This window comes from Leucoraja erinacea, chromosome 24 (genome assembly GCF_028641065.1).
Source record: "Leucoraja erinacea ecotype New England chromosome 24, Leri_hhj_1, whole genome shotgun sequence".
NCBI lineage: Eukaryota > Metazoa > Chordata > Chondrichthyes > Rajiformes > Rajidae > Leucoraja > Leucoraja erinaceus.
In genome coordinates, this window is record NC_073400.1 from 9,338,819 (window position 1) to 9,366,536 (window position 27,718).

A 27,718-nucleotide genomic window follows, 5' to 3' on the forward strand; every position below is an offset into this window, starting at 1 on the left:
GCGACCTCCGGCCGGGACAAACCTGGGGGCTCCAGTTGCAGAGCCTGCAGAATTGACATCGCGGAGCTGGCCAACTTCGGAGCGGGAAGAGCTGTGGTGGCGTGCGGCTGCGACCCGAAGTTTGGAGTTCGGAGGCACCGGCCGCAGACCTGGTGGACGGGAACATCGGGAGCTCGCAGGTCCCTGGTGGGAGACCGCTTTTCCGAGCTCCGCAACGGCGACTTCTCCGGCTGGAATCGCGGGTTTAAGGACATGGAGCCGGGACCTAACATCACCCGGCGCGGCTTAAACGGCCTCAGAACTTACCATCGCCCGCCGGGGGCTTTAACATCGGAGCCCCAGTTCGCCTCGACACTGCAGTTGGACTGCTGGACCACGGGAGAAGGAACAAAGGGAAGAGATAAAGACTTTGCCTTCCATCACAGTGAGGAGATGTTGGAGACTCACTGTGATGGATGTTTATGTAAATTGTGTTAAGTGTGGGTCTTGGATTGTTTTGTAATGTAAAAAACTGTAGAAATGATATTTCGTTCAAACCTAGGTTTGAATGACAATAAATTGCATTCTATTCTAGATACAGGGCTCTCCTGCCCAATTCCACGCCGATCATTGATCACCTGGTCACACTAGTTCTATGTTATTCCATTTTCACATCCATTCCCTACGCACAAGGGGTAATTTTATAGAAGCCAACTAACCTACAAACATGTAAGTATTTGTGATGTGGGGAGAAACTGGAGCACCCGGAGGAAACTACATGGTCTCAGGGAGAATATGCAAACTCCACACAGACAGCACCGGATGCCAGGATTGAACCATGGTCTTTGGTGTTGGGAGCAATAAAGAAAATTCAATTCTGAAAAGTGAACGTTGAAGCATTTAGGTGTCATTACTTTAGATGGTGATTGTTTGACGGCTGTGAAAATTGGTAGTTGTATTTACCATATTCAATGTCAACAGTCTTAATGTTGTACATGACATGGTTTTAGGATTGTGACAAAGACTTGCCTCTGTACTCCACAATTTGAGAATTGTAATAGAAAAAATGACATGTGGTTAAAGTGCACATTGTCAGATTTTAATAAAGGCCATTTTTATTCATTTTGATTTCACCATGTAGAAATTACAGCAGCATATATACATAGGACCCCCCCCCCCCCCCTTCAGGGCACCATAATGCTTGGAACACAGTAATGTCATGTAAATGAAAGTAGGCATGTTTAGTATTTTGTTGCTTATCCTTTGCATGAAATGACTGCTTGAAGTCTGCGATTCATGGGCATCACCAGTTGCTGGGTGTCTTCTATGGTGATGCTCTGCCAGGCCTGTATTGCAGCCATCTTTAGCTTATGCTTGTTTTGGGGGCTAGTACCCTTCATTTTTCTCTTCAGCATATCAAAGGCTCAATTGGGTTTAGATCAGGTGATTGACTTGGCCATTCAAGAATTTACAATTTTTTAGCTTTGAAAAACTCCTTTGTTGCCTTAGCAATATGTCTGGGATCAACATCTTGCTGTGGAATGAACCGCCGGCCAATCAATTTTGAGGCATTTGTTTGAACTTGAGCAGATAGGATGTGTCTTTACATTTCAGAATTCATTATGCTACTACCATCAGCTGTTATATCATCAATGAAGATAAGTGAGCCAGTACCTTCAGCAGCCATACATGCCCAGGCCATAACACCTCCACCACTGTGTTTCACAGATGAGGTGATATGTTTTGGATCTTGGGCAGTTCCTTCTCTCCTCCATACTTTTCTCTTGCCATCAGTCTAATATACGTTAATCTTCGTTTTATCTGTCCATAAGACCTTTTTCCAGAACTGTGGTTGCTCTTTTAAATACTTCTTGGCAAACTGTAACCAGGCCATCCTATTTTTGCAGCTAACCAGTAGTTTGCATCTTGCAGTGTAGCCTCTGTATTTCTGTTCATAAAGTCTTTTGACAGTGGTCATTGATAAATCCACACCTGACAAGTGTTTCTGATCTGTCAGACAGGCGTTTGGGGATTTTCTATATTATAGAGAGAATTCTTCTGTCATCAGCTGTGCAGGTCTTCCTTAGCCTGCCAGTCCCTTTGCAATTAGTAAACTCACCAGTGCTCTCTTTCTTAATGATGTTCCAAACAGTTGATTTTGGTAAACCTAACGTTTGGCTGATGTCTCTTTAACAGTTTTATTATTTTGTTTCTCAGTCTCATAATGGCTTATTTGACTTTCATTGGCACAACTTTTGTCCTCATGCTGATAAACTGCAATAAACGTTTCCAAGGTGATGGAAAGACTGGAGGAAAGACTCGGTGCTGAGAGCTCTCTTATACCTGCATCAAGGGGGCAATTAAACACAACTGAGCAATTACAAACACCTGTGAAGCCATGTGTCCCAAACCTTATCGTGCCCTGAAGCGGGGGGGACTATGTATAAACGCAGCTGTAATTTCTACATGGTAAAACCACAATGTATAAAAATGGCCTTTAATAAAATCTGACAATGTACACTTTAACCACATGTGATTTTTTTCTATTACAAATCTCAAATTGTGGAGTACAGAGGTAAATAAATAAATGATGGGTCTTTGTCCCAAACATTATGAAAGGCACTGTAAAAGTTCCTGTTATCACTCCCCATTAGAGTGATTCCTGCTGTAAATCTTGGAGGGGAGGTTTAGCTTGTTTGTGATATCATGAATGTTTGCTGTCTTGACTTGCATGTGGTGAAATGCCAAATATATGAGTTGTACTGCAGCATTCACCAGGAATCTTGGCTAGTCACAGTTAATAAAAACTGCCAAACATTGCATCCCAGCGAGCAGTACTTCAGGCATGCATGTGAATGTTCATGCTCAATGGTCTATTATTTGGGGAAATGCAGTGTGGCACTGTAATTGTTGGTGAATAGATACTACTCTGTAGCAACAGTTAGTGAATGTGCCATGCAACAAAATGTTGTAACAAAGTGTCAAAAAAAGTTAAAGCGAATGCATTAAATTATGTATCCATATGGCGGCACTTTCAGAAATGTTAGAATACAGCTACATTGCTTTTGACAGGGGGTTTCTATTCTTTCTGACCAAAGCGCAGCAAGTGTAGTGGAATTAATCTACAGGACCAATGGGAAGCTGCCTCCACTTCAGAAGCAAGGTCACTCCAACTTTAGCCATCGAGCTGCAGACAGTGCTTGTACAGCTGAGTTCCAAATTGACTTGTTCACTGAAGCATACAAGACAATGGGGTTTTATACTGGTTGCTTGCAGACTTGGTGGTATCCTACATCGTGTCAGCAAATTGGGAACCAGCTGTGACGAAACAGCTACTGGTCGGCAGAACCTTACTGCCTTGCCAGCATAAATGTGATATTCATGTTTCTTTCTGCTGACCAGAAGCTGTTTCCTGACAACTATTTAACCTGTTGGGTCCATGCCATCTCAACAGGAAAAATTCCATTAGTCCCTTTTCTAAATTTATTTTCCCTGAACCCCAACTATTTTTTGTTGCCATCATCTCTCCCTTGATTCTATTCATCATTATCCTACACAAGGGGCTAATTTACAGGAGACAGTCCATGTACCAACATGTCTCTGGGATGAAGGAGGAAACAATCATCCAGAGGAACCCACACTTTCATGGTGTGAACATGCATACTCTGCATAGACAGCACCTGAAATTGGTAAGCAACCTGGGACTACAACACTTGAGGCATCAACATTAACTGCAGCACAACCATGCTACATAAATTCCCAATGTCTACGCGATGTCAATAGGTATGAAGTAATAACTTTCAATCTAATGTTAGGCAACCAAAGTACATTATACACCTGATACTGGTGATTAAATACATTAATGCTAAATGTTTTTGAAGTCAAAAAGTAACGGTCAAATATCAGATGAACTTTAATATCCAACAGGTAATTTGAGAGAACAGTTGCACAGTTGGTATAATGTGGAACTTGCTATCATATTGAGGAGTTGATTAGAAAAATATTTAAAGAAAAGCTAACAAAGCACATGATAGCAGAAGGATGCGTTAAATGTTTTTTTCTAAATTAAGGTGGGGTAGGCTCTTGTGAACTATAACATACCAGTAACTAGTTGGGCTGAGAATTTGTTTTTGCAGCACAAATTCGATATGATTTTTGTTTTGTGCCATTTGTTGCTGCACTGTATTAATAAAATCTTAATTGACTTTCAATTTGTTTAACTTTCAATGTCCTTTACAAACATGTAACATATGAAGTGGAATCATGAGAGGGCCACTTGGCTCCTCAAGTCTGCTCCCCTATTTAATGAGATTGAGACTGATTGTGACCTTGATTCTGTGTTCTTGTCTACCTGTGGTGACCTTTCCCACTTGCTTATTAAGTATCTATCAATCCCTGCCTTAAAAATGTTCTGAGTCTGCATCCATCTACTTTTGGAGGAAGAGAGCCTCAAGCATCAATAAACCTGAGAAAAATACTTAATGTGCAGGAAGGAACTGCAGATGCTGGTTTAAATCTAAGATAGACACAAAATGCTGGAGTAACTCAGCGGGACAGGCAGCATCTCTGAACATTCTTCAGACTGAAGAAGGGGCTCGACTCGATACATCACCCATTCCTTCACTCCAGAGATACTGCCTGTCCCGTTGAGTTACTCCAACCTTTTGCGTCTGAGAAAAATACTTTTCCTCCTCCCATCTAAATGATGACGCTCCCCATGCTCCTACTCCTGGTTGTCCCACAAGAGGAAACATCCTCTCTGGATCTACCTTTTCAAGAACCCCCAGATCTTCAACAAGACTTTCCTGCGCTTTTAGCGGAGGATATAAGCCTAGGCTTTGCAAACCATATGAGAACCCATCCATTCCATTTATTAATTGAGTAGCTCTTCCCTGAGCTGCTGCTGAAGCATTAACATTCTTTCTGAAATAAGGAGACCCTACTATACACAGTACTCTGTGGCCTCACGACTGTCCATTAAAACTGATGCCATTGGCTAAACACATACCTTATGAAGATTAATAAAATTTCAACAGCAGTATAATTTATTTTTAACATATGCAATTTTCAGACATGATTATTTATTTCACAATCTTTAAGTTTTCATTGTATCTTCATTTTAAAACCTGTGTAAATGTAATAGTGATCTGTGGTCTTCTCATCTCATTTAATTTCACTTCCCTGTACTGCATATGGATCAAATGTCAACAAATTGCATTGGTATAAATGGTTGGGCTGGACATAGTGGGGTGAAGGGCATGTTTCTGTGTTGTACAACAAAGTGACAGTACATGAGGTGAGGGGGATTTTTTAAATCCAGAGAGTGATGGGTCTGGAATTCATTGCCAAAGATGACTACGGAGGCCAAGACTTTGTGTTTTTTTAAGGCAGAGATTGATAGTTTCTTGATTAGGAAGAGGAATTGGGATATGCAAAGGTTACGGGGAGATGGTTGGAGAATGGGGTTGAGAGGGAAAAATGGATTGGGTATGATTGAATGGCATAGTGGACTTGATGGGCTGAATGTCCTAATTATTTTCATATGACATGGTTTTAGGTTTGTATAAGCTGAGAATACATTTTTTTAACTAATTATATAGAAAACTCATTGTGAAACGGTTCACGTTCAGGGCAGGAAATCCGTTTATTAATCTGGGTGTTAGGGTTTGAGTAGACCAATGGGGCTTTGGGTTAAGTATGTAACAGTTAACAAGAATAAACCAACAACTTGGTTGGACATCTAATAAAATGTTGTAAAAAGTATGCATTTTATGTAAGTTGAACTTTGGTTGTATTTATAAAAAATCTGTTTGCTGTTTTAAAATCATTTTGCTTCAATTTTTAATTGAACTAAAACTTGGCTTTCAGGGTTTCTTCCGACGAACAATTCGCATGAAGCTGGAATATGAGAAATGTGATCGCAACTGTAAAATTCAGAAAAAAAACAGGAATAAATGCCAGTATTGTCGCTTCCAGAAGTGCCTGGCGTTAGGGATGTCACACAATGGTCAGTAGACATTGCCACAAAGAGCAAAGGAAAATATAATTTGTTGTATATCTTAGTTTTTTCAACAACTTTTCAAATTGAAAATTTGGAAGCAAGGAAACTCCCAGTTTTGATAACCTCTCTTGCTTTAATTTTTCTGATTAATGTCAGTTTGCTGCAAGAATTGGTTTCACTGTCTCAGAAGGTTGAAACATGAAGTGCTTTGGCTATCAGAAAAGAAAATAAGCAAATAAATAAAGCAAACAAGTCTGGTTACATAGTAAACTTATACATTTGAATTGAAGAGGTAAACCTTGCTCATGTTTATGGTGTGGAAACTTGCTTCTCCCTATCACACACAACCTGCTCTGCAAGTGAAAAATCTGCAGTACCCAGAGTGGTGTTATCCAGCTTTGAATCTGGATGGTTGTTTGCTTATTGTTAGGATATAAAATGTAAATTTATGAAGAGCAGAGAGTTTACTCTTTTGACTTGGCCATGCAACGTTCTGTTTTTAATCAATGACAAAATGTTAACTGTTCATTTATCGATTTGCTTTTAAGGGTGTTTTATACCTGCCTTCTTAAGGGTTGTCCACATCTTTCAGATACATTGTTTTCATACTTTTGGCGATAATATGGACATTTTATGGGAGGTCATACAAATTTAGGACATAGAACTGTCAGTTGATCGTGTGCACGCTAATAGGAAACCTATACGTTTACCATAATTTCCATGCCTCGGTTTCAGCCCTCAGACAGAGGGCTCCACCCTCCACCCTCCACCTTCCACCCCCCCACCTCCCATACATCCTCTGCCCATGATGGGAGCAAAGCCTGTACCTTCTACATCTATCCTGCCAATCTCCAGGACTGAAAGTAATAACACCGTCATCGGAAATCAACCCTTTTGATGAAGAGAAAAAGCACCTGAGAGATACAGTGGGGGGAATAATAGGAACATTGGGAGTAAGAAAGCAAAAGAGCTCCAAGACGGATAGTACTTCATCTGGGACCCGCTCTTGATTTTTTTTCCTTCTTTTCTCCCCCCTGTCTTTCACCTCTCTTTCTAACCTAGCCTGGATGTGAACATGTCTGATTGACTCATGGTCCCTTGTTCCTCTATCCTTGTAATATCTCCAAAAAAAATGATTACTAGAAAAGTTTAGCAGTGACTTTAACTGAGCTATTGAATCTTGCGGATCTTCAGGAAGCAAAGGAAACTTTGGGGATGCACAAGTGAACAGGTTTGAAGAAATACAGATATGCAAGGGTATTGGGACTGACGCTAACAAAAATAAGAGCCAATGGATTTGAATATTTTTAGACGAGTTGAATATTTTGAGAATTTGCACCCATTATCAAACATTCTCAACATTGGTATTCTATTCACAGTGCAATCAAAATAGTAACTAAATAGCAATTGTTAATAATTTGCTTTAGTGTTTATTCAATACATTAACACAATAAATAATGACATTTTTTAAGTGTTATTTAAAATATATATTTTGCCATAGGTTTGTTTTTGTAACATTTTAAAATTTGTTTTGAGTCACAGCCAAGTTTCTTATGTTTGGGATGAATTCTTAGGGGTTTGAAAATTCTTGTGTGCATTAGAGAAAAAACATAGTTGACATATACAGTAATTGGGAAAGATGCTGGGAATATGAAGTTATACTGAAAATGCTGGAAGCACCCTTTGGATTGGGCATAATCAATGGTGAGAGATAACGAGAATGTTTCATCAGAATTAGATAAATGGTGAAGTTTGTTTTAAGTTGCATCAGTGTGTAGAGAACATGGAATGAATGTGATAGGGTGCAGGTCAAAGTTGTCAAGATAATAATTACTTTAAAACTGGCAGTCTCAATGCCATCTCCTCCCACCCTGCACTCTATAAGATTCCATTCCTCCAGTTACTCTATTGAAAAGCTCTGATGAGACTATCCACATTGGGCCTTTATAATCTCTTTCTTTGTCCTTGACTGTATCTTTCCCTCTATCATACTTGACAGGGCTCTCAATTACAATTCCTCCATTTCTACTCTAACCACCCTACCCTCCGTTAGAACAGATAAAGACCTGTCCCCTTGACCTTGCCTTCCAGCCTCCACATTCAACAGATCATTCTCCAGAATTTCCACTACCTCCAATAGGATTCTACATCTTTCCTTCTCCTTTCCACTCAATAAATTTCTTGGGGTTATAATGGATGATAGAATCAGCTGGAAATCACACATTAAACATGTACAATCCAAACTTGTCAAAAAGCATTTCTGTATTACACAAAGTTAAGCAGGTTCTGGATCACAAATCACTCCGCATTCTCTACTGTTCACTAATCTTACCTTATTTAAATTACTGTGCAGAAGTCAGGGGCAATAACTATAACAGTTCGCTACATTAATTAACTATTCTGCAAAAAAGAGCAATACGTATTATTCACAATGTCAGGTATCTGGGTCACACTAATCCATTATTCTTACAGTCAAACTTATTAAAATTAGAAGATTTGGTTGCATTTAAAACAGCACAGATAATGTTTAGGGCCAAAAATAAAAACTTACCTGGAAATATACAAAAATTATTCAATGAGCGAGTGGGGGGTTATAATTTAAGAAGAATATTTAATTTTAAGGTACAAAGAGTCCACACGACCAGAAAAACTTTTTGTATTTCGGTCTGTGGAGTAGGATTGTGGAACAGTTTGAATGTGGGGTTAAAGCAATGTCCAAATATGAACCAGTTCAAAATGACATACAAAAAACTTTTTTTCACAAGGTACGGGGATGAAGGGGATGGTTGACAAACAGGGGTTAATGTTTATTTATTATTTTATTTTTTATTTATTTGTGTTTTTGGTTACTTCATACATATTACTTGTATGTGTATATCAGTTGTATGTGTATATATATGTCTGTATGCATCTCTAAAAATTGTCTGGGGTATTATCATTAATTAATTAATTAATTATTAAATATGGGAGAAGGGTTTAGGGAGAAGGGGTGAGATTAAATAAGTTATTCTTCTTCTCGCTCCTTTTCGAGCTTGTAAAGAAAAAGTGTTGGGCATTTAAATTTTGCTTTATGCTTTTCATTGCTTTGCAAATATTGCCTGGAATGTCCAATTGCTTGACTATTTCGATTTTGTTGTTGTTATTTATTCCTATTTATGTCTTTACTTGTTCGGAACAAATAAACAAACAAACAAACAAATAAATAAATAAATAAATAATAAATAAAGCGGTCAAAATGGACTATTGCCCCTCATTATTCCACCACCCAACCAGTTCCCTTCTCACAGCACTTCCTCAAATAAGTGCAGGAGGTGCCATACTTAACATTTTACCTCTTCCCATTCAACCATCCAGGGACCCAAGCAGTTCTTTTAGGCGAACCAGCAATTCTCTTGCTCTTCTAATGTCCTGCTTTCAGTGCCCATGATGTGGCCTCTTCTACATTGGAAAAATCAAATGCAGATTGGGTGACTGCTTCAAAGAGCATCTCCATTCAGTTACTGTCATTTTAATTATCTGTCCCACACAATCAGACCTGTCTATCTTCAGCCTCCCACATTGATATTCAGAGTATGTTCAAGGACCAACACCTTATCTTTCACCTGGATAAGTTACAGTCTTTGGGATTTGAATTTAACACTATCTGCGCGTCATGGATGTGGCTGTAGCTCTGTTTTATTTTTGTTTTCTTTTTCTAACCTAATTTTTTTTTAATGAATTGAAAAATGGCTATCTTTACAACTTTGATTCGCTACAGATATTTCCTCTGTTCTCTGAACCCCTCTTGAAACATAAAGTATGCTTGTCTTTTCAATTTTCCATTCCTGAAGTAGGTGGTGGGGGTGGGGGTTCATTCTTGACCTAAAATGTTAACTCCTCTCTTTACTGGTGCTATCTTGCATGCTGTGTGTTTTGGTTTTTCATAGGTAAGGTTCTAGCTATTAGAAAGTCGGCTGCCAATAGTCAATGAAAAACAGAACATATAAGATGTTACATGAATTCTTGTCTGTCTGTCTAATCTTGTAAGTTTATATAAAGTCGTCTTAATTTCTAAATTAATGTTCCATCTTTATAACTCTTGCAGGCGTTCCTATGTTTATAATTGTTGTTGTTATCGCTGACGTTGCCAGGAAATGATTATGAGTGGTGCTGGTCCCTGCACAAATGCAAGGGATACTTTGTAACAGATGTTACCAGTGTGGAGGACTGCCTGTTTTCGTTTTGTGCTAATGACCTTGTGTTGAAATATTCTCTAGCAGCAGAGCCCGCTATCACTGGCCCTTGCTGTAAACAGGCTTTCTTTTTCTAGACCAGTCAAATAAAGATTTTTAATGCAGGTTACGTTTGTATTAATAAAGCAAAGTGAATTCTTTGTCAAATCTAATGTTTGTTTTTCTCTGGTAACAGCCATCCGTTTTGGCCGAATGCCTGAAGCAGAGAAGAAAAAGCTAGTTGCGGGACTTCTAGCTGGTGAAGCAACAGTTCAAAATCCACAGATAGCTGATTTGAAATCACTGGCAAAGCATGTTTACAATGCATATCTAAAGAACTTCATTATGACTAAGAAAAAAGCACGAGATATTCTAAGTGGAAAGGCAACCAAAGATCCTGTAAGTAAATGGAGAGAATCTCGTTGGTCCTGACTTAAACCTTACGACTGGTATAACTGCTCTTCCTGCATGTCTAAAGCTCACTTAACCAAACAGGAATAAATGGAAAATTGAACTGGAAAAGGGGGATGAAAACTTGGCTATGGAACAACTTTTAAATTTCATGTGTTCAAGAGTGTTTTGTTATATTGACCAGATATGAACTGGAACGTTGAAAGTCTTTCTTGCTGCAGCTTTACAGGCACATTCAACGCAAAAACAACAGATAAATATACGTTAAATTGTCAATTATTGCAGGTAAACTAGAGCATAAGCGTGAAGACTTGGAGATAGAGAAGTGGGGAAATTAGGAAGGAAATTTTAAAGCACCCCACCCGATGGCTGAAAGAACTTGTAATCAGTGATGACAACCCTGAGGCAAGGCTGGAATGGCAAGTTCAGGGTTGGGGCAAATGCGTGAGGGGATTACAAAGAAATAGACATATGAGACTACAGAGGAATTAAAACGTGATGGAAATTTTTGATTGGTATAAGTGATTTATGTGGGTCAATAAAGGTAAGATTGAATGGGGAAGTGGGTAGTGCATGTTTGGTTGGGACCAGCAGAGGTTTGGATTAACCTAATTTTATGTAAGAAGGCGTGTTAAAATCTGCTCAAGAAATAATTGGAAATAGTCTTGTCTGTAACAGATAAAGGCAGATAAGGGATAGAATGAGGAAGGTTGTCTCCAAGGATAGTTGGTAAAATAAACAGTTGAGCAGATGGCCTTGATTTTCTTGCACATATTTGAATTTAATAAGGAAGAGATGTTATGGTATTAGAGAAAGGAAGATAGTACTTGTTATTAGTGAGTAAAAATAAATAAGTAATCTGCTTATTTTAATGACAACAGAGGCATGATAGGTCTCTGGATTTTGTTCAGAAAGGGTATCTGCGCTCGCTCGTGGCAGCAACTGTTGTTTAAAAATCACACGATGATGCATGAGCCTTGAGCCACGGCACAGCACCTGCACAGTCAAATTTCCTAGTCTGCTCACTATCTGGAGTTGTATCATAGCGCAGCAATCTCAGCCCCACTCACAGAATTGTTCTTGCAAGATTGCACAGAAATCCATACAGCGCAGCAGTATAAATATTGGAGAGCAATGCATGGAAGCTGGATATCCAAAATGGAAAAGTGCAGAAAATGGATACAGCCTAGCTACAGACAGGAACCTTGTATGTGTAGTATAACATGTGTTCAAATAGTTTTCATTTTAAGTATAGATGTGTAAAGCATGTTATTTTATGATTATTACCTACTGATAGAAATGGACAGTGGGATGTTCGAGGACATTTGAATAGAAAATAGGGTCACTGTCCTTTTGAGGGAAGGAATTTAACCTGAGTGTGACATTAGTAGTCAAGTTGACTTTATTGTTATATGCACAAGTATGGTGAGGTACAGCTACAACAAACATCTTGCTTGCAGCAGCATCATAAATAAAACAAGGAAGTGAAAAGAAAAAACAGCAAAATAAAAGTGATAAATACACAATTAGAAAACATGTTCTTAGTAATGGAAGAGGTGATTCACAGTGTTCCGTTGCTGAGATTGGATTAGGGTAGTGGAGGTCGGTTCAAGAACCTGATGCTTCTAGGAAAGTAGCTGTTCCTGACCCTGGTGGTGTGGCATTTCAGGGTTTTGTATCTCCTGCCCAACGGTAGCAGCAGTCCAGATGTTGGGACTCCTTGATGTTAGATGCTGTCTTCTTGAGGCAGCGCTTCATCTAAATGCTTTCGATGGAGGGGAGGGAAATGCCTATGGTGGACATGTGGTGCGCCCACCACTCTCTGCAGCTTCTTGCATTCCTGAGTATTAGAATTGGCGTACCAGTCCATGATGCAACTAATCAAGATACTTTGGAGCAGATATGGAAGCCCTACAACAATACATACAAATTGAGGGAAGAATGTCGGAACAAGTAAACCTCAGAATTAGTGAGAATAGAAGTGGAATGTTCTTGCAGGTTAACGTGTGGCTGTAGACAATTTAGAAGTGATTTATTTGGAATTCTGGAGCATTGTGATCCTTATTTGAGTAAGAGGGAGCTGCTTAAAAGCTAGGTTGCATCTTAGTAGGCTTGGGATCGAGATCTAAGCAGAATGGTTTACTAATATTGTAGAGGATTTACAATGGGCGGAAGGTGCAAACGTGCAGATAGTTACAGTAAAGAGGAATAAGGTGTGCAAGAACACGAGTGTTTAATGGAAATAAAGAAGGAACCACTCATAACGAGATAGGAGAGTTAATGGCACCAGTAGACATAAATGAGTACATTCTAATAACCATTATACATTTGTGATTGCAAAGTTGCCAGGATTAGGTATTAAATATTCCAGAATACTTGTCTTTTAGAAGAGGTGGTCAAAATGGAAAAGGGGGAATTGTAGCTTTGCTATTAAGGGCAAATTCAGAAAATCAAGTACAATCAGTTTAAATGCAACAAAGAAACAGAAAAATGCACGCAATATTGGGGTTGCACATAGTCCCCAAATAGTACATAGTCCCCAAACACAGTGAAGAAATTCAAAATATTTAGCCAGGGCAACCATGTGGAATGTTAATGTACGAGCAGACTGAGCAAATCAAATGAGCAGTGATAGCATGGACAGTGAATTCATGGAGTGTCCAGGTTGTCTAGATTCGAATGTGGAAGAATGAGCATAGGAACATGTTATTTTAGATATTATTAATGAGCAAGGGATAATTCATGATTGATATTTGATATGTATTAGTCAATCTTAAACTAGGTTATTTTTGTTACAAGTGTAAAGTGCAAAAACTGGGGTTTCACAGGAACAGAGAAGGTTAAGAAGATAATGGATAGAATTGTACAATATTATTGATTTGGATTTGGTAAATAGAGGGAATCTGTACCCATTATTAAATCATTCAAAGAGCATGGAATGCAGATTTAACGTATGGGTGGAAGAAGTGAGGAAAAAGTCAGACTAGTTAGAAATTTGAATAAAAAGACACAAAGATTTGGAATAACTCGGGGGAACATTTGGTCCATATCCTTCTAAACGTTTCCTATCCAGGTACCTGTCCAAAAGTCTCTTAAATGTTGTGATAGTACTTGCCTCAACTACCTCCTCTGTCAGCTCGTTCCATTTACCACCTTTTGTGTGAAAAAGTTATCCCTCAGATTCCTATTAAATCTTACCCCTCTCACCTTAAACCTATGGTTCTTGATTCACCTACTTTTGGTAAAATATTCTGTGGATTTACCTTATCTATTCCACTCATGATCTTGTACACCTCTATAAAAGTATCCCTCATCATCCTGCTCTCCAAAGTAATGACGTTCTAACCTGCTCAACCTCTCCCTATAGTTCAGGTCCTCATGTATTGGCAACATCCTTGTAAATCCCCATTCAACTTAATATCTTTCCTATAATAGGGTGACCAAAATTGAACATAACATTCCAAATGAGGCCTCACCAATGTCTTGTACAGCTGTAACCTTAAAACTCAATTTCTATACTCAATGATTGACAAATACTGTTTGCTGAACTTCCGTGAAATGTGTTATTCTTAAATTGAAAAAATATTAAATTTTCAGAATTAATCTGTTCCCTAACAGTTGTATTTTGTGCAAGTGCAATTATTGATTCATAAATAATGCTTTGTTCCTGTACAATAAACTGGCCATTGCACATAAATCTGGAGTGAGGAATAAGAGCTTCAGGGAATTTCTGTAACTTGAGAAAATTGCAGAGGCAGTTTGGTTAGTTGGGTAAATCGGTGAGGAATGAAAGAAATGATAATGGACCGTCAAACTGGCAGCAAAGTTTTGGATAGGTTGAATTTAATGGAAACTGAAGTTTAAAAAAAAGAATATATTGATTATTAATTTTTGGAATTCAAATATACTCGCATTGGCTTCAAGAGCAGAGGAACTCCTTAGGAGCAAAGATAGTTGCAAAGTTGGAAGACTGTGCCTGTGATTAAATCTATATGGAGACTGAAGTTCTGTTTCGGATTGAACAAGATGTTAAAGTTGTAAAGACTCTCTGAAGGATTTGCATGTTTTGTAGTTGAAGGTTTCTGTACTTTAATGACTTGGTTTAATCTAATTGAAGGCACCTGATTGTCTGTGAGAAACTACCGTGTAAGAAAATGTTTTAGTTATATTGGATATACAGTGCCCTCCATAATGTTTGGGACAAAGACATCACTTATTTATTTGCCTCTACTCAACAATATAAGATTTGTAATAGAGAAAATCACATGTGGTTAAAGTGCACATTGTCAGATTTTATTAAAGGCCATTTTTATACATTTTGGTTTCACCATGTAGAAATTACAGCTGTGTTTATACATAGTCCCCCCATTTCAGGGCACCATAATGTTTGGGACACATGGCTTCACAGGCATTTGTAATTGCTCAGGTGTGTTTAATTGCCTCCTTAATGCAGGTATATGAGAGCTCTCAGCACCGAGTCTTTCCTCCAGTCTTTCCATCACCTTGGAAACTTTTATTGCTATTTATCAGCATGAGTACAAAAGTTGTGCCAATGAAAGTCAAATAAGCCATTATGAGACTGAGAATCAAGAATAAAACGGTTTCAGCCAGCGCTTCCCCCCCCAGCTTGCCCTGGCCCCTGCCTTTGCGATGTGTTTATGTGTGTCAGTCGCCGGCAGTCCGCTGAAAAATCGCCTAAGTGGGACAGGCCCATAAGCCTTCTAAGGAAGTAGTTACCTCAATTGCAGTTGCCTGTGAGGACTTGATCCACAGAAGAAGGAAATGGATCAGGTTACATTGTACACTTGGAACCACTCTGGTGCTTTCCATATTGTCAGGGGGGGGTTGCATATAAACAAGATGGAGGAAAATGGTCAGTAGAGAGTTGTGGAGCCGTGGAGTAGAGCAGTTTTTGGAAAAGTAGGAATTACATGGTTACCATGCAAGGATGAAATCAAGGAAGTATTAAAAAAATAACAGGAGTGCAATGGGCCATTCTGCTCTCTTGAGCGTTTTCCACCTTAATCAACCTCACGGGTTGCACTCACACTGCATTGATTTCTTTCTTGTTAAACTTTAGATGAGTATTAGTGATGTACCCCTTTTGACTGATTTTTGAAATTTTATGAACTGTTCCCTTCTCTTTATTATTAGCCTCTTTTTTCAATATTTGAATAAATTTGACTTGATTGATTCATTCTGATTTCCTCAATATGAATATTGATTATATTCACTTTATTTTTAAATAAGCTGAGATTAATGCCACAGAATTTTTTTTTCATTTGCGCTTATTTTAGCTTTATAAAACCTCAGTTGTATTGGTAATGTTTCTATTGCCCAGCAGATATTTCTTCTGCTGCACATGCCAACGTGAATAAAATGTGACATTTTCAATATTGCCGCACTCCTGAACAAAAAGCAGTGCCGCAGGAACTCAGTAGGTCAGGCAGCATAAAGGGAGGGAATGGATAAGTGACATTTTGGGTCAGGACAATTCTTCAGTCCCATTTAGTTCCTCCAGCACTGTGTTTTGCTCAAGACTCTGGCATCTGCAGTTTCTGACTCAATTTTGATGCACTCTCCTGAAACTGTTTATATAAATATAAAAGCTAGATCTGTAGTAAATCATCACTTTGTGCCTAATTGTATCATATTTCCTTTAAAAAATTAGATGTATTCTAATCCACATATTTTTCTATCCTGTGCAGCCTTTTGTTATTCATGACATGGAAACACTTTGGCAGGCTGAAAAAATCTTAGTTTGGAAGCAATCAGTAAATGGAATTCCAAACAAAGAAATTGCAGTCCACGTCTTCCACCGTTGCCAGTGTACAACTGTTGAAACAGTAAGAGAATTGACTGAATTTGCCAAGTGCATAATTGAATTTTAAAGAATTCATGCAAAATCCAGGTAACATTACTAAAATATGGTGTTCATGAAGCCATTTTTGCCATGTTGGCATCGATTATGAATAAGGATGGTCTTCTTGTGGCTAATGGAAATGGATTTGTTACTCGGGAATTCCTGAGGAGCCTGCGCAAACCATTCAGTGAAATCATGGAACCCAAATTTGAGTTTGCAGTGAAGTTCAATGCCTTGGAACTGGATGATAGTGACTTGGCTCTTTTTGTGGCCACCATTATTTTATGTGGAGGTAAGGAAATAAATTCTGGACACATTAACACTCTCCTTTCACGTCATAGAATTATTGAGCAGTGCAGCTGAGTAGGAAGCCTTTCAGCCCATTGAATCTGTGCCAATTCTTTTGAAAAACCAGTTAGGCATATTCAACATTCTTGCCCTATATCCCTACAATTCTTTTGTCCTGCAAGCATTTAACTCATATTGATGGCTATACTGGATCCCGTATGCACTACGGAATCAGATAATGTAAAACCAATAACCCCTCTGCTTTTGGTTTCTTTCGCTAATTGCATTGATAGTGCCTCCTCTTTAATGACCTACCACGTAATGTAAACCCTAGTTTGTTCAGTCCAGACTTTCCACCAACAAAACATTAGCTGAACTTTTTATAATTAACTCTGCTTTCACTTTCTTCCCATATCCTTAAATTTCATAGTTGACAGATAACAATGTGGAGATTACAAGGATCATTAATGCCGGCAAGGTGGTTTATTTTCTAACATAAACCGTTTATCAGCATCCTGGAGTACAATGTAGCAAAATGTTTCAAAACCTGAGGTACACAAAATGCTGGAGCAACTCAGGGGGTGCAGCAGCATCTATGGAAGCAAGGAAATCGGCACCCGGGCCGATTTGCCTATTCCTTCGCCCCATAGTGCTGCTGCCCCACTGAGTTTCTCCCCCCCTCCGTCGATTTTCAGCCAAACCTTTCTAGTACCCTCCTCCTTGTTAACGTTAACACCATCCACCACCTTCTCTCTATGAGGTTTTGGTATATTTGGGACAAAGTGCAAAAATTAGCCCACCAACTAACTCAGTGACCATCAGTCCAAAATGGCTAGGGGATTTTATTTTTCCTTTTCAGTAGAGAAGAAATGCGGACAGGTTCTCCAAGCATTAAGTATACATTCCAATCATCCAGCTCTCAGTTCCCAAGCTTCCCAAAAATGGCTGACCTGCGGCAAGATAGTGACTGAGCATGCACAGCTTGTTTTCAGAAGATTAAAACAACTGGAATCCTATATTGATGAATATTGCAACTTCACTAGTCAGCTAATATCATTTCCCCAGACAACACCTCATGCAAGTTTGACTCATGATTGAGGAATACATAATAGAATCTGTAACATCCTGTTCTTCAAGATTGCAGCTGACTCATTTGAGATCAGCTGAACAGACTTTAATGAATACAGTAAAGAAGTGGGAAAAATCTACAATTAACACTGACATCGTTTATGGTTTGTGTTGTAAATTTGAAACTGGGCTACAGTAAGTAATCACCTCGCTTGTGGACAGAACTCCTGAAAGCAATGCCGTATCAAAGGTACTTGCTTGCTGAGCCCAACCACATACATCTGTTTTTGGTCATCTTAATTTTGATCTAATTAGAGGAATGTAAGTTGTGTACCTACAATAATGTACTATACTGTATAAACAGTCTTTGTAGTTAGTGAACCTCCAAGAAGTATTTGTAAAATTGCATATGCTAGTCATTTAGCATGATGGGGAAATATCCATGTTTACCCTAGTGCAGGCAAAAGTCATGAGTGCTTTTGAGGAAATTTCTGCAAGGTGATAGTTTCACATACTTGTTCTAGAGGTCTTCCTACCTGTATTATTAGGGGACCAAACTGGATATCCTTCAGATTTATTTTGCCTATCTCGCAGTATTTAAAAAGTTTTCAAAAACTTGTTGCCCCTATTATAAACTCCTCCTAGCCATTAACTACCCACCTTCCTCATTCCTACTTGCCGAATATAATTAATTGACTTATTATTCAACTTTAGTTTTTACCCCAACCTTGAAAAAGTTATGATGATTATCCATCATAGCTTCAAAAGTAACTTTCTTTTTTTAAAATTGTACCCTGATACAAAGTGTTTTATCACCAAACAGGTTCCCAAGTATGAGCCTTACACAGTTTGTCTAAATAGCCACCCCCTAGTGTAACGGTGGTTTAAGCCATAAATGAAATGGTTTCCACCGACCAACAATAAATGCAGGGTTAACATTTTTACCAGTTGTTTTTATGTTCTGTTGCAGTTTTGATTTAATTGATTCAATTTTTTAAATGATTTATTGCTGGGTTGTAAGTTATGAGGACCTTGTACTTAGTAACTTGTAATGCAGTCACCATCTGAATCATGGTTCACCATGTTTCTACTGCTCCCTATTTTGGATCGGGGTTGCCAATTCTTATTAACAGACTGCTAACATAACTACTTGCCTCCATATGTTGAATCAAATGGTCATGTATTGGCCAGTTGATAACATGTTGCAATTTGTAAAGTCATTTTCTGTATACTGAACAAAAATGCAGTGCCGACATTCCTAAAATTGAACTAGTATTCTTTCAGGCAGCATTAATGCCTTGTATGGGACATTAATCATTTGGGTCCGAGGCAATCATACCCACTAGTTCTGCTTGTTCTTTCTGTAAACTTTAACTGTGTTGCACATTACCTCTCAAACTTGCCTGATTTATTAAGTCTTTTCATGACAGTACTGTTCCCTTCTATTTTGCTGCTCTCTTTTTTCAATGAGACTATTGCAATAACTGCTTCAATAATTGCTTTGTTCCTAGTCAATCAAGAAATGATGAATATATTCACATAAATCCTGGTTTGAAATAAGAAGCTCTCAGAACTTAATTGCCTATAGCTCGGTCAATTTCAAAAAAGACTGCATCGGCCTATAGGTGTTGGAATAATCCACATATTTATCAATTTGACTTTATTGGTAGACCTGCAGTTCTACTGGCAAAAGAATTTGATGCCCAAGGATAGTTCCAAGCTGAATTTAAAATAATGTATTTGACTATCATTTTCAATAATGCCGCACTGGTTTTCTGTTCGGAAAAACATAGAAGTTGCGGCAGGCACTCAGTGAGGTCCTGACAGCATTGGAATATGGATGAAGTCATTGGATTGTAGGACTTTATCCTGACCTAAGCTATGGCTGCATGTGTTGTAGTTTGAAGGTTTCATCTGATGCACTGTGGTTTAAATTAATTGGATATACAGTGCCCTCCATAATGTTTGGGACAAAGACATATGACTTATTTATTTGCCTCTACTCAACAATATGAGATTTGTAATAGAGAAAATCACATGTGGTTAAAGTGCACATTGTCAGATTTTATTAAAAGCCATTTTTATACATTTTGGTTTCACCATGTAGAAATTACAGCTGTGTTTATACATAGTCCCCCCCATTTCAGGGCACCATAATGTTTGGGACACATGGCTTCACAGGCATTTGTAATTGCTCAGGTGTGTTTAATTGCCTCCTTAATGCAGGTATATGAGAGCTCTCAGCACCGAGTCTTTCCTCCAGTCTTTCCATCACCTTGGAAACTTTTATTGCTGTTTATCAGCATGAGTACAAAAGTTGTGCCAATGAAAGTCAAATAAGCCATTATGAGACTGAGAATCAAGAATAAAACGGTTTCAGCCAGCGCTTCCCCCCCCAGCTTGCCCTGGCCCCTGCCTTTGCGATGTGTTTATGTGTGTCAGTCGCCGGCAGTCCGCTGAAAAATCGCCTAAGTGGGACAGGCCCATAAGCCTTCTAAGGAAGTAGTTACCTCAATTGCAGTTGCCTGTGAGGACTTGATCCACAGAAGAAGGAAATGGATCAGGTTACATTGTACACTTGGAAACCACTCTGGTGCTTTCATATTGTCAGGGGGTTGCATATAAACAAGATGGAGGAAAATGGTCAGTAGAGAGTTGTGGAGCGTGGAGTAGAGCGGTTTTGGAAAAGTAGGAATTACATGGTTAACCATGCAAGGATGAAATCAAGGAAGTATTAAAAAAATAACAGGAGTGCAATGGGCCATTCTGCTCTCTTGAGCGTTTTCCACCTTAATCAACCTCACGGGTTGCACTCACACTGCTTTGATTTCTTTCTTGTTAAACTTTAGATGAGTATTAGTGATGTACCCCTTTTGACTGATTTTTGAAATTTTATGAACTGTTCCCTTCCTCTTTATTATTAGCCTCTTTTTTCAATATTTGAATAAATTGACTTGATTGATTCATTCTGATTTCCTCAATATGAATATTGATTATATTCACTTTATTTTTAAATAAGCTGAGATTAATGCCACAGAATTTTTTTCATTTGCGCTTATTTTAGCTTTATAAAACCTTCAGTTGTATTGGTAATGTTTCTATTGCCCAGCAGATATTTCTTCTGCTGCACATGCCAACGTGAATAAAATGTGACATTTTCAATATTGCCGCACTCCTGAACAAAAAGCAGTGCCGCAGGAACTCAGTAGGTCAGGCAGCATAAAGGGAGGGAATGGATAAGTGACATTTTGGGTCAGGACCATTCTTCAGTCCCATTTAGTTCCTCCAGCACTGTGTTTTGCTCAAGACTCTGGCATCTGCAGTTTCTGACTCAATTTTGATGCACTCCTGAACTGTTTATGTAAATATAAAGCTAGATCTGTAGTAAATCATCACTTTTGTGCCTAATTGTATCATATTTCCTTTAAAAAATTAGATGTATTCTAATCCACATATTTTTCTATCCTGTGCAGCCTTTTGTTATTCATGACATGGAAACACTTTGGCAGGCTGAAAAAATCTTAGTTTGGAAGCAATCAGTAAATGGAATTCCAAACAAAGAAATTGCAGTCCACGTCTTCCACCGTTGCCAGTGTACAACTGTTGAAACAGTAAGAGAATTGACTGAATTTGCCAAGTGCATCCCTGAATTTTTAAATCTTTACCTGAATGATCAGGTAACATTACTAAAATATGGTGTTCATGAAGCCATTTTTGCCATGTTGGCATCGATTATGAATAAGGATGGTCTTCTCGTGGCTAATGGAAATGGATTTGTTACTCGGGAATTCCTGAGGAGCCTGCGCAAACCATTCAGTGAAATCATGGAACCCAAATTTGAGTTTGCAGTGAAGTTCAATGCCTTGGAACTGGATGATAGTGACTTGGCTCTTTTTGTGGCCACCATTATTTTATGTGGAGGTAAGGAAATAAATTCTGGACACATTAACACTCTCCTTTCACGTCATAGAATTATTGAGCAGTGCAGCTGAGTAGGAAGCCTTTCAGCCCATTGAATCTGTGCCAATTCTTTTGAAAAACCAGTTAGGCATATTCAACATTCTTGCCCTATATCCCTACAATTCTTTTGTCCTTCAAGCATTTAACTCATATTGATGGCTATAACTGGATCCCGTATGCACTACGGAATCAGATAATGTAAACCAAATGTTAACTAATCATTGCTTAAATAGGTTTTTACTCTGCTTGCCTTGGTTTCTTTCGCTAATTGCATTGATAGTGCCTCCTCTTTAATGACCTTAACACGTAAATGTAAACATGGGTAGTTTGTTCAGTCTACTGTCCACCAAACAAAACATTAGCTGAACTTTTATATATTAACTCTGCTTTCCACTCTTCTTCCCATATCCTTAAATTCCCTAGTGACAGAAGCCCTACAAAGTGGAGATTACAAGGATTCATTACACTGCCCGGCAAGGTGATTAGTTTATTTTCTTAACATAAACGTAATTATCAGCAATCCTGGAGTACAACTGTAGCAAAAATGTTTCCCAAGCAGCATAAGGTGAAAATTTGAGTTTATTTTCTTAACATAATATATAATTATCAGCAATCCTGGAGTACAACTGGAGCAAAAATGTTTCAAAACCTTTCTAGTAGGTACACAAAAATGCTGGAGAAACTCAGCGGGTGCAGCAGCATCTATGGAGCGAAGGAAATCGGCAACGTTTCGGGCCGAAAGGTTGCCTATTTCCTTCGCTCCATAGATGCTGCTGCACCCACTGAGTTTCTCCAGCATTTTTGTGTACCGTCGATTTTTCAGCATCTGCAGTTCCTTCTTAAACCTTTCTAGTACCTCCTCCTTGTTAACGTTAACACCATCCACCACCTTCTCTTCTACTGAGGTTTTGGTACTATTTGGGAATAATGTGGCAAACATTAGCCACCAACTAACTCAGTTGACCAATCAGTCCAAAATTTAAAATATATATAGTTTAATGATTTTTATTTTTCCCTTTTAATGCAGATCGTCCCGGATTAATGAGTGTGAAGCAGATTGAAGAAATGCAGGACAGTGTTCTCCAAGCATTAAGTCTACATTTACAAGCCAATCATCCAGACTCTCAGTACCTCTTCCCAAAGCTTCTCCAGAAAATGGCTGACCTGCGGCAGCTAGTGACTGAGCATGCACAGCTTGTTCAGAAGATTAAAAAAACTGAAGCAGACACTTCATTACATCCGCTTCTACAAGAGATCTACAAGGACATGTATTGATGAATATTGCACATTCACTATTCAGCCTAATATCATCTTCCCCAGACATCCCACAACCTCATCCCGACAAGTAACCAACATGACTCCAATGAATTCTCATTTAAGACTTCTTGAGAATACATAATAGATCTGTAACTAGGTACTCCTCATTTGAATTTTCTGTTCTTCAGTTGGCTGATTGCAGCTGACTCATTTGAGATCAGCTGAACAGACTTTAATGAATACAGCTGAAGAATGTAGGAAAATCTACACATTTACAACACTACTGACATCTGCAATAATTATGGTTTGTGTTGTAATTTGAACTTGGTTACAGTATTAATACCTCTGCTTGGTAGACACAACTATTGTCAAAAGCAAATTTTATAGAACTATCCAATGGTACTGTGCTTGCTGAGCCCAACAACATACATCTGTTTGGTCAGTCTTAATTTTGATATAATTAGAGGGTATGGAAGTTGTGTATAAATTGCTACAATAAATGTAGCTTATACTGTATAACAGTCTATTGTAGATAGTGAATTGCTCCAAGAAGTATTTGGTTAATAATGTGCATACATTTATAAAGCTAGTCATGGACTTGTAGCATTGTGGGGGAAATAGTAATGTTTCAAAAAGACTATGTGCAGCACTTTGAAGTTTCTCAGAAATGTGATGAGGTGCTTAGATAAATGTGATTATTTCTCAAGTGAGGAAGAATTTCATTTAGATTTTCAAGTCACTTTATTCCAAGTTCTATATCTGACAGCCATACATGCTGACCAAATTCTATTGAGGGCAAGTTTGCAAATTCCTTGTAGGTATTGAAGTGCAGAACTGGGAGAAACTAACCCCTTATCTCACTTGGCTCCCAGTCAGTATTTGCATTAATTCTATCTGCAGTATGCCTTCAGTTTTCATTTTTTTTTTAAATGAGCATTCCTTCCTCACTGTTTCAAATGCAAAATATTTACACTCATTTTAATAAAGCTCCCTATTTATTTAATGACGACTGGGTTTGTGGGAAAATAATATCGCCATTAACTTTTTAAGTAGAAAAAATGATCTGATATGAAAGTAATGAACTTGTTTTGATCAATGTTTTGAAAATTTGTCATGAAATATTAGGTTGAAATTCTTACACCTTAATTGTCAAATTCATATTTGGCCTTCACATTAAAATTACTAATTTGAAATTTCCACGGGAAATTTATATGTTCTGTTAGTTCTGTTTTTGTGTTCTGTTGTGCTGCTCGCTAGCACAAGGATACATCATAATATTTTCTTATTGCTGCTGTCTATCTATGTTGTAATTAACTTTTCACAATTTGGGATTGTGCTAAATTTTATTGGATCTTAAAATACCACAGTTTGCTCAAGAAGTAATGTTCATGCGGAATGCTTGAATAAGCCAGTTAAACAAGACTAAGCACAGACCTTCCTAGTTAATTGATATTTGACTGGTTGACAGACTCTTCAGCCACTACACTGGAATATCAGTTCGAAAATCAACTTCAGCAAAAGATCATACTGGAAAATCATAGTGACTGATATTTGAAAAGCAAAACATTTAATTCTAGTCAGTGTTACTCAAAATTCGTCTAACTTTTCAGATTCTGAAAGATATGTTTTGCATTTCCAACATTTTCTGACTCACTTTAAAATCTCTAGCTTTCAGACAATTGTTTTCTTTTGCATGATACCACAGAATGTTACACCTTTAAATTTGTTCCAAAGTAGAGCCCATACTAAATTTTTATTTAGTGTAAATTACACAGTGGGAATCATAAATAGCCCACTTGTCCGCCAGTGTAATGTGGTTTAAGCCATAAATGGAAATGGTTTCCACAAGACCACAATAAATTCCAGTGTTAACATTTTACCATGTTTGTATTTTATGTTCTGTTGCATTTTTGATTTAATTGATTCAATTTTTTTAATGATTTTATTGCTGGGTCTCTTGAAAGGAACTCAAATGGATTTTCTGAAGTTTGTATTGCCTTCTGATTTGAGGATAGGATACCCATTGGAATTGGCACAACTATGCAGCATATTGTGGGCAAGAGTTGATTATTTGTTTTAATAGAGAATGGTTCAGAGCATTGTGAAGACAGGAAATGTGCCAAATCTGCAGTCCAAAATTGGGAAGAGCAGTTATTGAGGACCTTGTATTAGTAACTTGTAATGCAGTCATGCCATCTGAATCCATTAGTGAGTTTTGCTACTTTCTTTCAAACCAAAATCTTTTGTCACATTTTGCCCCAATTATATCTGATTTTGTTTTATCTCTTCCTTTGGAATTATTCTTCTAGGGATGTCCTCTCTGGATTGTGTTACCACGGCAAAAGCCTTATACTCGTGTTTCTTTGGGAAGGCGGGGATGCAATAAAGTATTAAAATTGAAGTAAATTCTATCATTACTAGCATGTGAACCTCCAGCAGTGGTGTTGGATAGTGTTAAGGAGTGAAAAATATAACCAATGTTTTCATTCCATCACCCCTAGTAAACATACTTGCCAAACAATAAACTTGAGATTGCTAAATGTTGCACTTGGGTAGATTGGGTCTGATGTATTTTCTGGTCTGTGTAGCTCAACTTTTTGTTATGTGATGCACAGAAAGAGAGTAAATGTTTTATATTAAATGGGGACTAATTAGGATGGAATATGGAAAGTGAAATAATATTGAATACTTCCACCATCATTCTTGACATTTGTAAGATTGAAAATGTAATTCATGATAGGAATATACTTTTCTTCAATCACTATAAAACAACTTTTTTGAGTGTACCCTAGCCCTCTATGATAGTGTTGAAGACCCTAAGCTTGCTATATACAAAGTGATGGCGCGATGCAATTCACACTAAATTATTTGAGAGCTTTACCTCAGTCAGTCCATATTCAACATGCAGCACCTCATATTTCACTTGTGTAGCTTTCAGCCCAGTGGCATGATATTGATTTCTCTAACTTCAAATAACCCATGCACCTCTCTCTCCCTCTCCCCCCCCTCTCCCTCTCCCTCTCCCCCCCCTCTCCCTCCTCCCCCCCCCCCCCCCCCCCGTCCAAGTCATTGTATTAGTTTCAAAGCCGTCATATTGAGTTTCATTGTCTATCTTTTTTTCACGTAGGCCACAGCGGACAATGGCCTGTTCCCTTTGTCATTGTGTTTTGTTTTTGCATATCTTTCATTCACTTGCTCAATATATCTCTCTATATTACAGTCTATATCCCTTGTTTCCCTTTCGCCTAATAATCAGTGTGAAGAAGGGTCTCTACCTGAAATGTCACCTATTGTGTATCTTTTTGTGTGTATCTTCGGTTTAAAACCAGCATCTGCAGTTCCTTCCTACACACGTCAAGGCAAACGCATCATGTTGTGAACTATGGAATTACATCCTTACTACTAAAATCCTTTATCACACTCACAAATAGATGCTAAGCACATTTATTTCTTGATCTATGCCTCTCCATGTTCTAAACTGGAAACATTTAACGTTAATTGTTGACCTAATGGATTCAGATAATATTGTCTTCAAAGCAAGTTAATTTATTAATGTGAAATTAGTATTTTTACTATCCAAATATCATTGGTAACTATTACAATGCCACTGCTTCTCATACAATGTCATCTTAGTTTCTAATTGTCAGAAACTACAATTGATGATGGGACAATTATTAATTGCCAATAAATATAATTGATGATGAGATGGCAAAAAGATGAGGAAATAGAACGTCTGAAATTAATTTGTGCACTTTTTGACGATTTACTTCAGACTCTAAACAATTTTATTTGTATACTGATGCCCTACAGGTGCATTTTCAAACTGTATTTGTTGTTCGATTGACTGTTACATTCTTAAAGAGATCTTCCACCAACTGGCTTTGTATCAGCTTTACATTTGTAATGAGCCTAATGCAATCATTGCGAAAGGCTGCTGGGAAATTGATTTAAGCCTTTAGTCTAATAGACTCTAATACTAATTTAAGTATAAATATTGGTTTATTTAGTTTTGGAACCAAATGGTTATAATCTTTTGAAATCATTTGTTTAGTATTATTAGGTTATTATGTCTGGGAGATGCAATAAATATGCTTTATCATGTATGTTTTGCTAAACTGATTTTATTTCAGGCCATGCGTCTCATGTTTAAGAATTCTGTGTTTGTTACCTAAACAGAAGCCCATTGTTTGATTAATGTGTTTTTTTTTATCAGTTTGAAAAATAATTTCCTTTCTTTGTTTTACGAGGCTATGCACTACCTGGTAAATGTGGTTCTAACATTATGCTGCTTGCACTGATATTTTTGTACTAAAAAAGCTTATTGAAAACTCCTTTGTAAGCACGTGTTTTATGTTAGAACTGTAAATAATCAATAGAGCTTTCTTCTGGAGTTGGTGGTAGATTAACTAAAATCATGTCAGATATTTGGTTCACCAGCAGCAAAACAAATTCATTATTTGATCATAGATATAGGGACCCAGCCTCCAATCTGAACAAATGCTGTGTCATTCAATCATTTTCTCACACCCAGAATTTTTCAAGTGTCTTGACTTTACACTCCTGGTTGTCTAGGTTTCACATTAACATATTATAAAACAGGAACGGATTTTCTTTAATTCAACATTTCCAAAGCCAACAGATGGGTTTTCAGCTGCATGATCCAGTAAACAGTTTCACGAT

At 37.9% G+C, this 27,718-nt stretch overlaps 1 protein-coding gene across 1 annotated transcript in view; it reads left to right on the plus strand.

Annotated features, from left to right (window-relative positions):
* Positions 1 to 26,036, plus strand: part of LOC129708630 (peroxisome proliferator-activated receptor delta-like) — a 39,427-nt gene extending 13,391 nt beyond the window's left edge. Inside the window, exons 4-8 of the mRNA XM_055654506.1 lie at positions 5,848 to 5,986; positions 10,388 to 10,590; positions 16,311 to 16,376; positions 21,295 to 21,742; positions 22,809 to 26,036. Coding sequence (XP_055510481.1) covers positions 5,848 to 5,986; positions 10,388 to 10,590; positions 16,311 to 16,376; positions 21,295 to 21,742; positions 22,809 to 23,056 — 1,104 coding nt within the window. The 3' untranslated portion in view covers positions 23,057 to 26,036. The remainder of the gene's footprint in view (positions 1 to 5,847; positions 5,987 to 10,387; positions 10,591 to 16,310; positions 16,377 to 21,294; positions 21,743 to 22,808) is intronic.
* Positions 26,037 to 27,718: the final 1,682 nt, after the last annotated feature.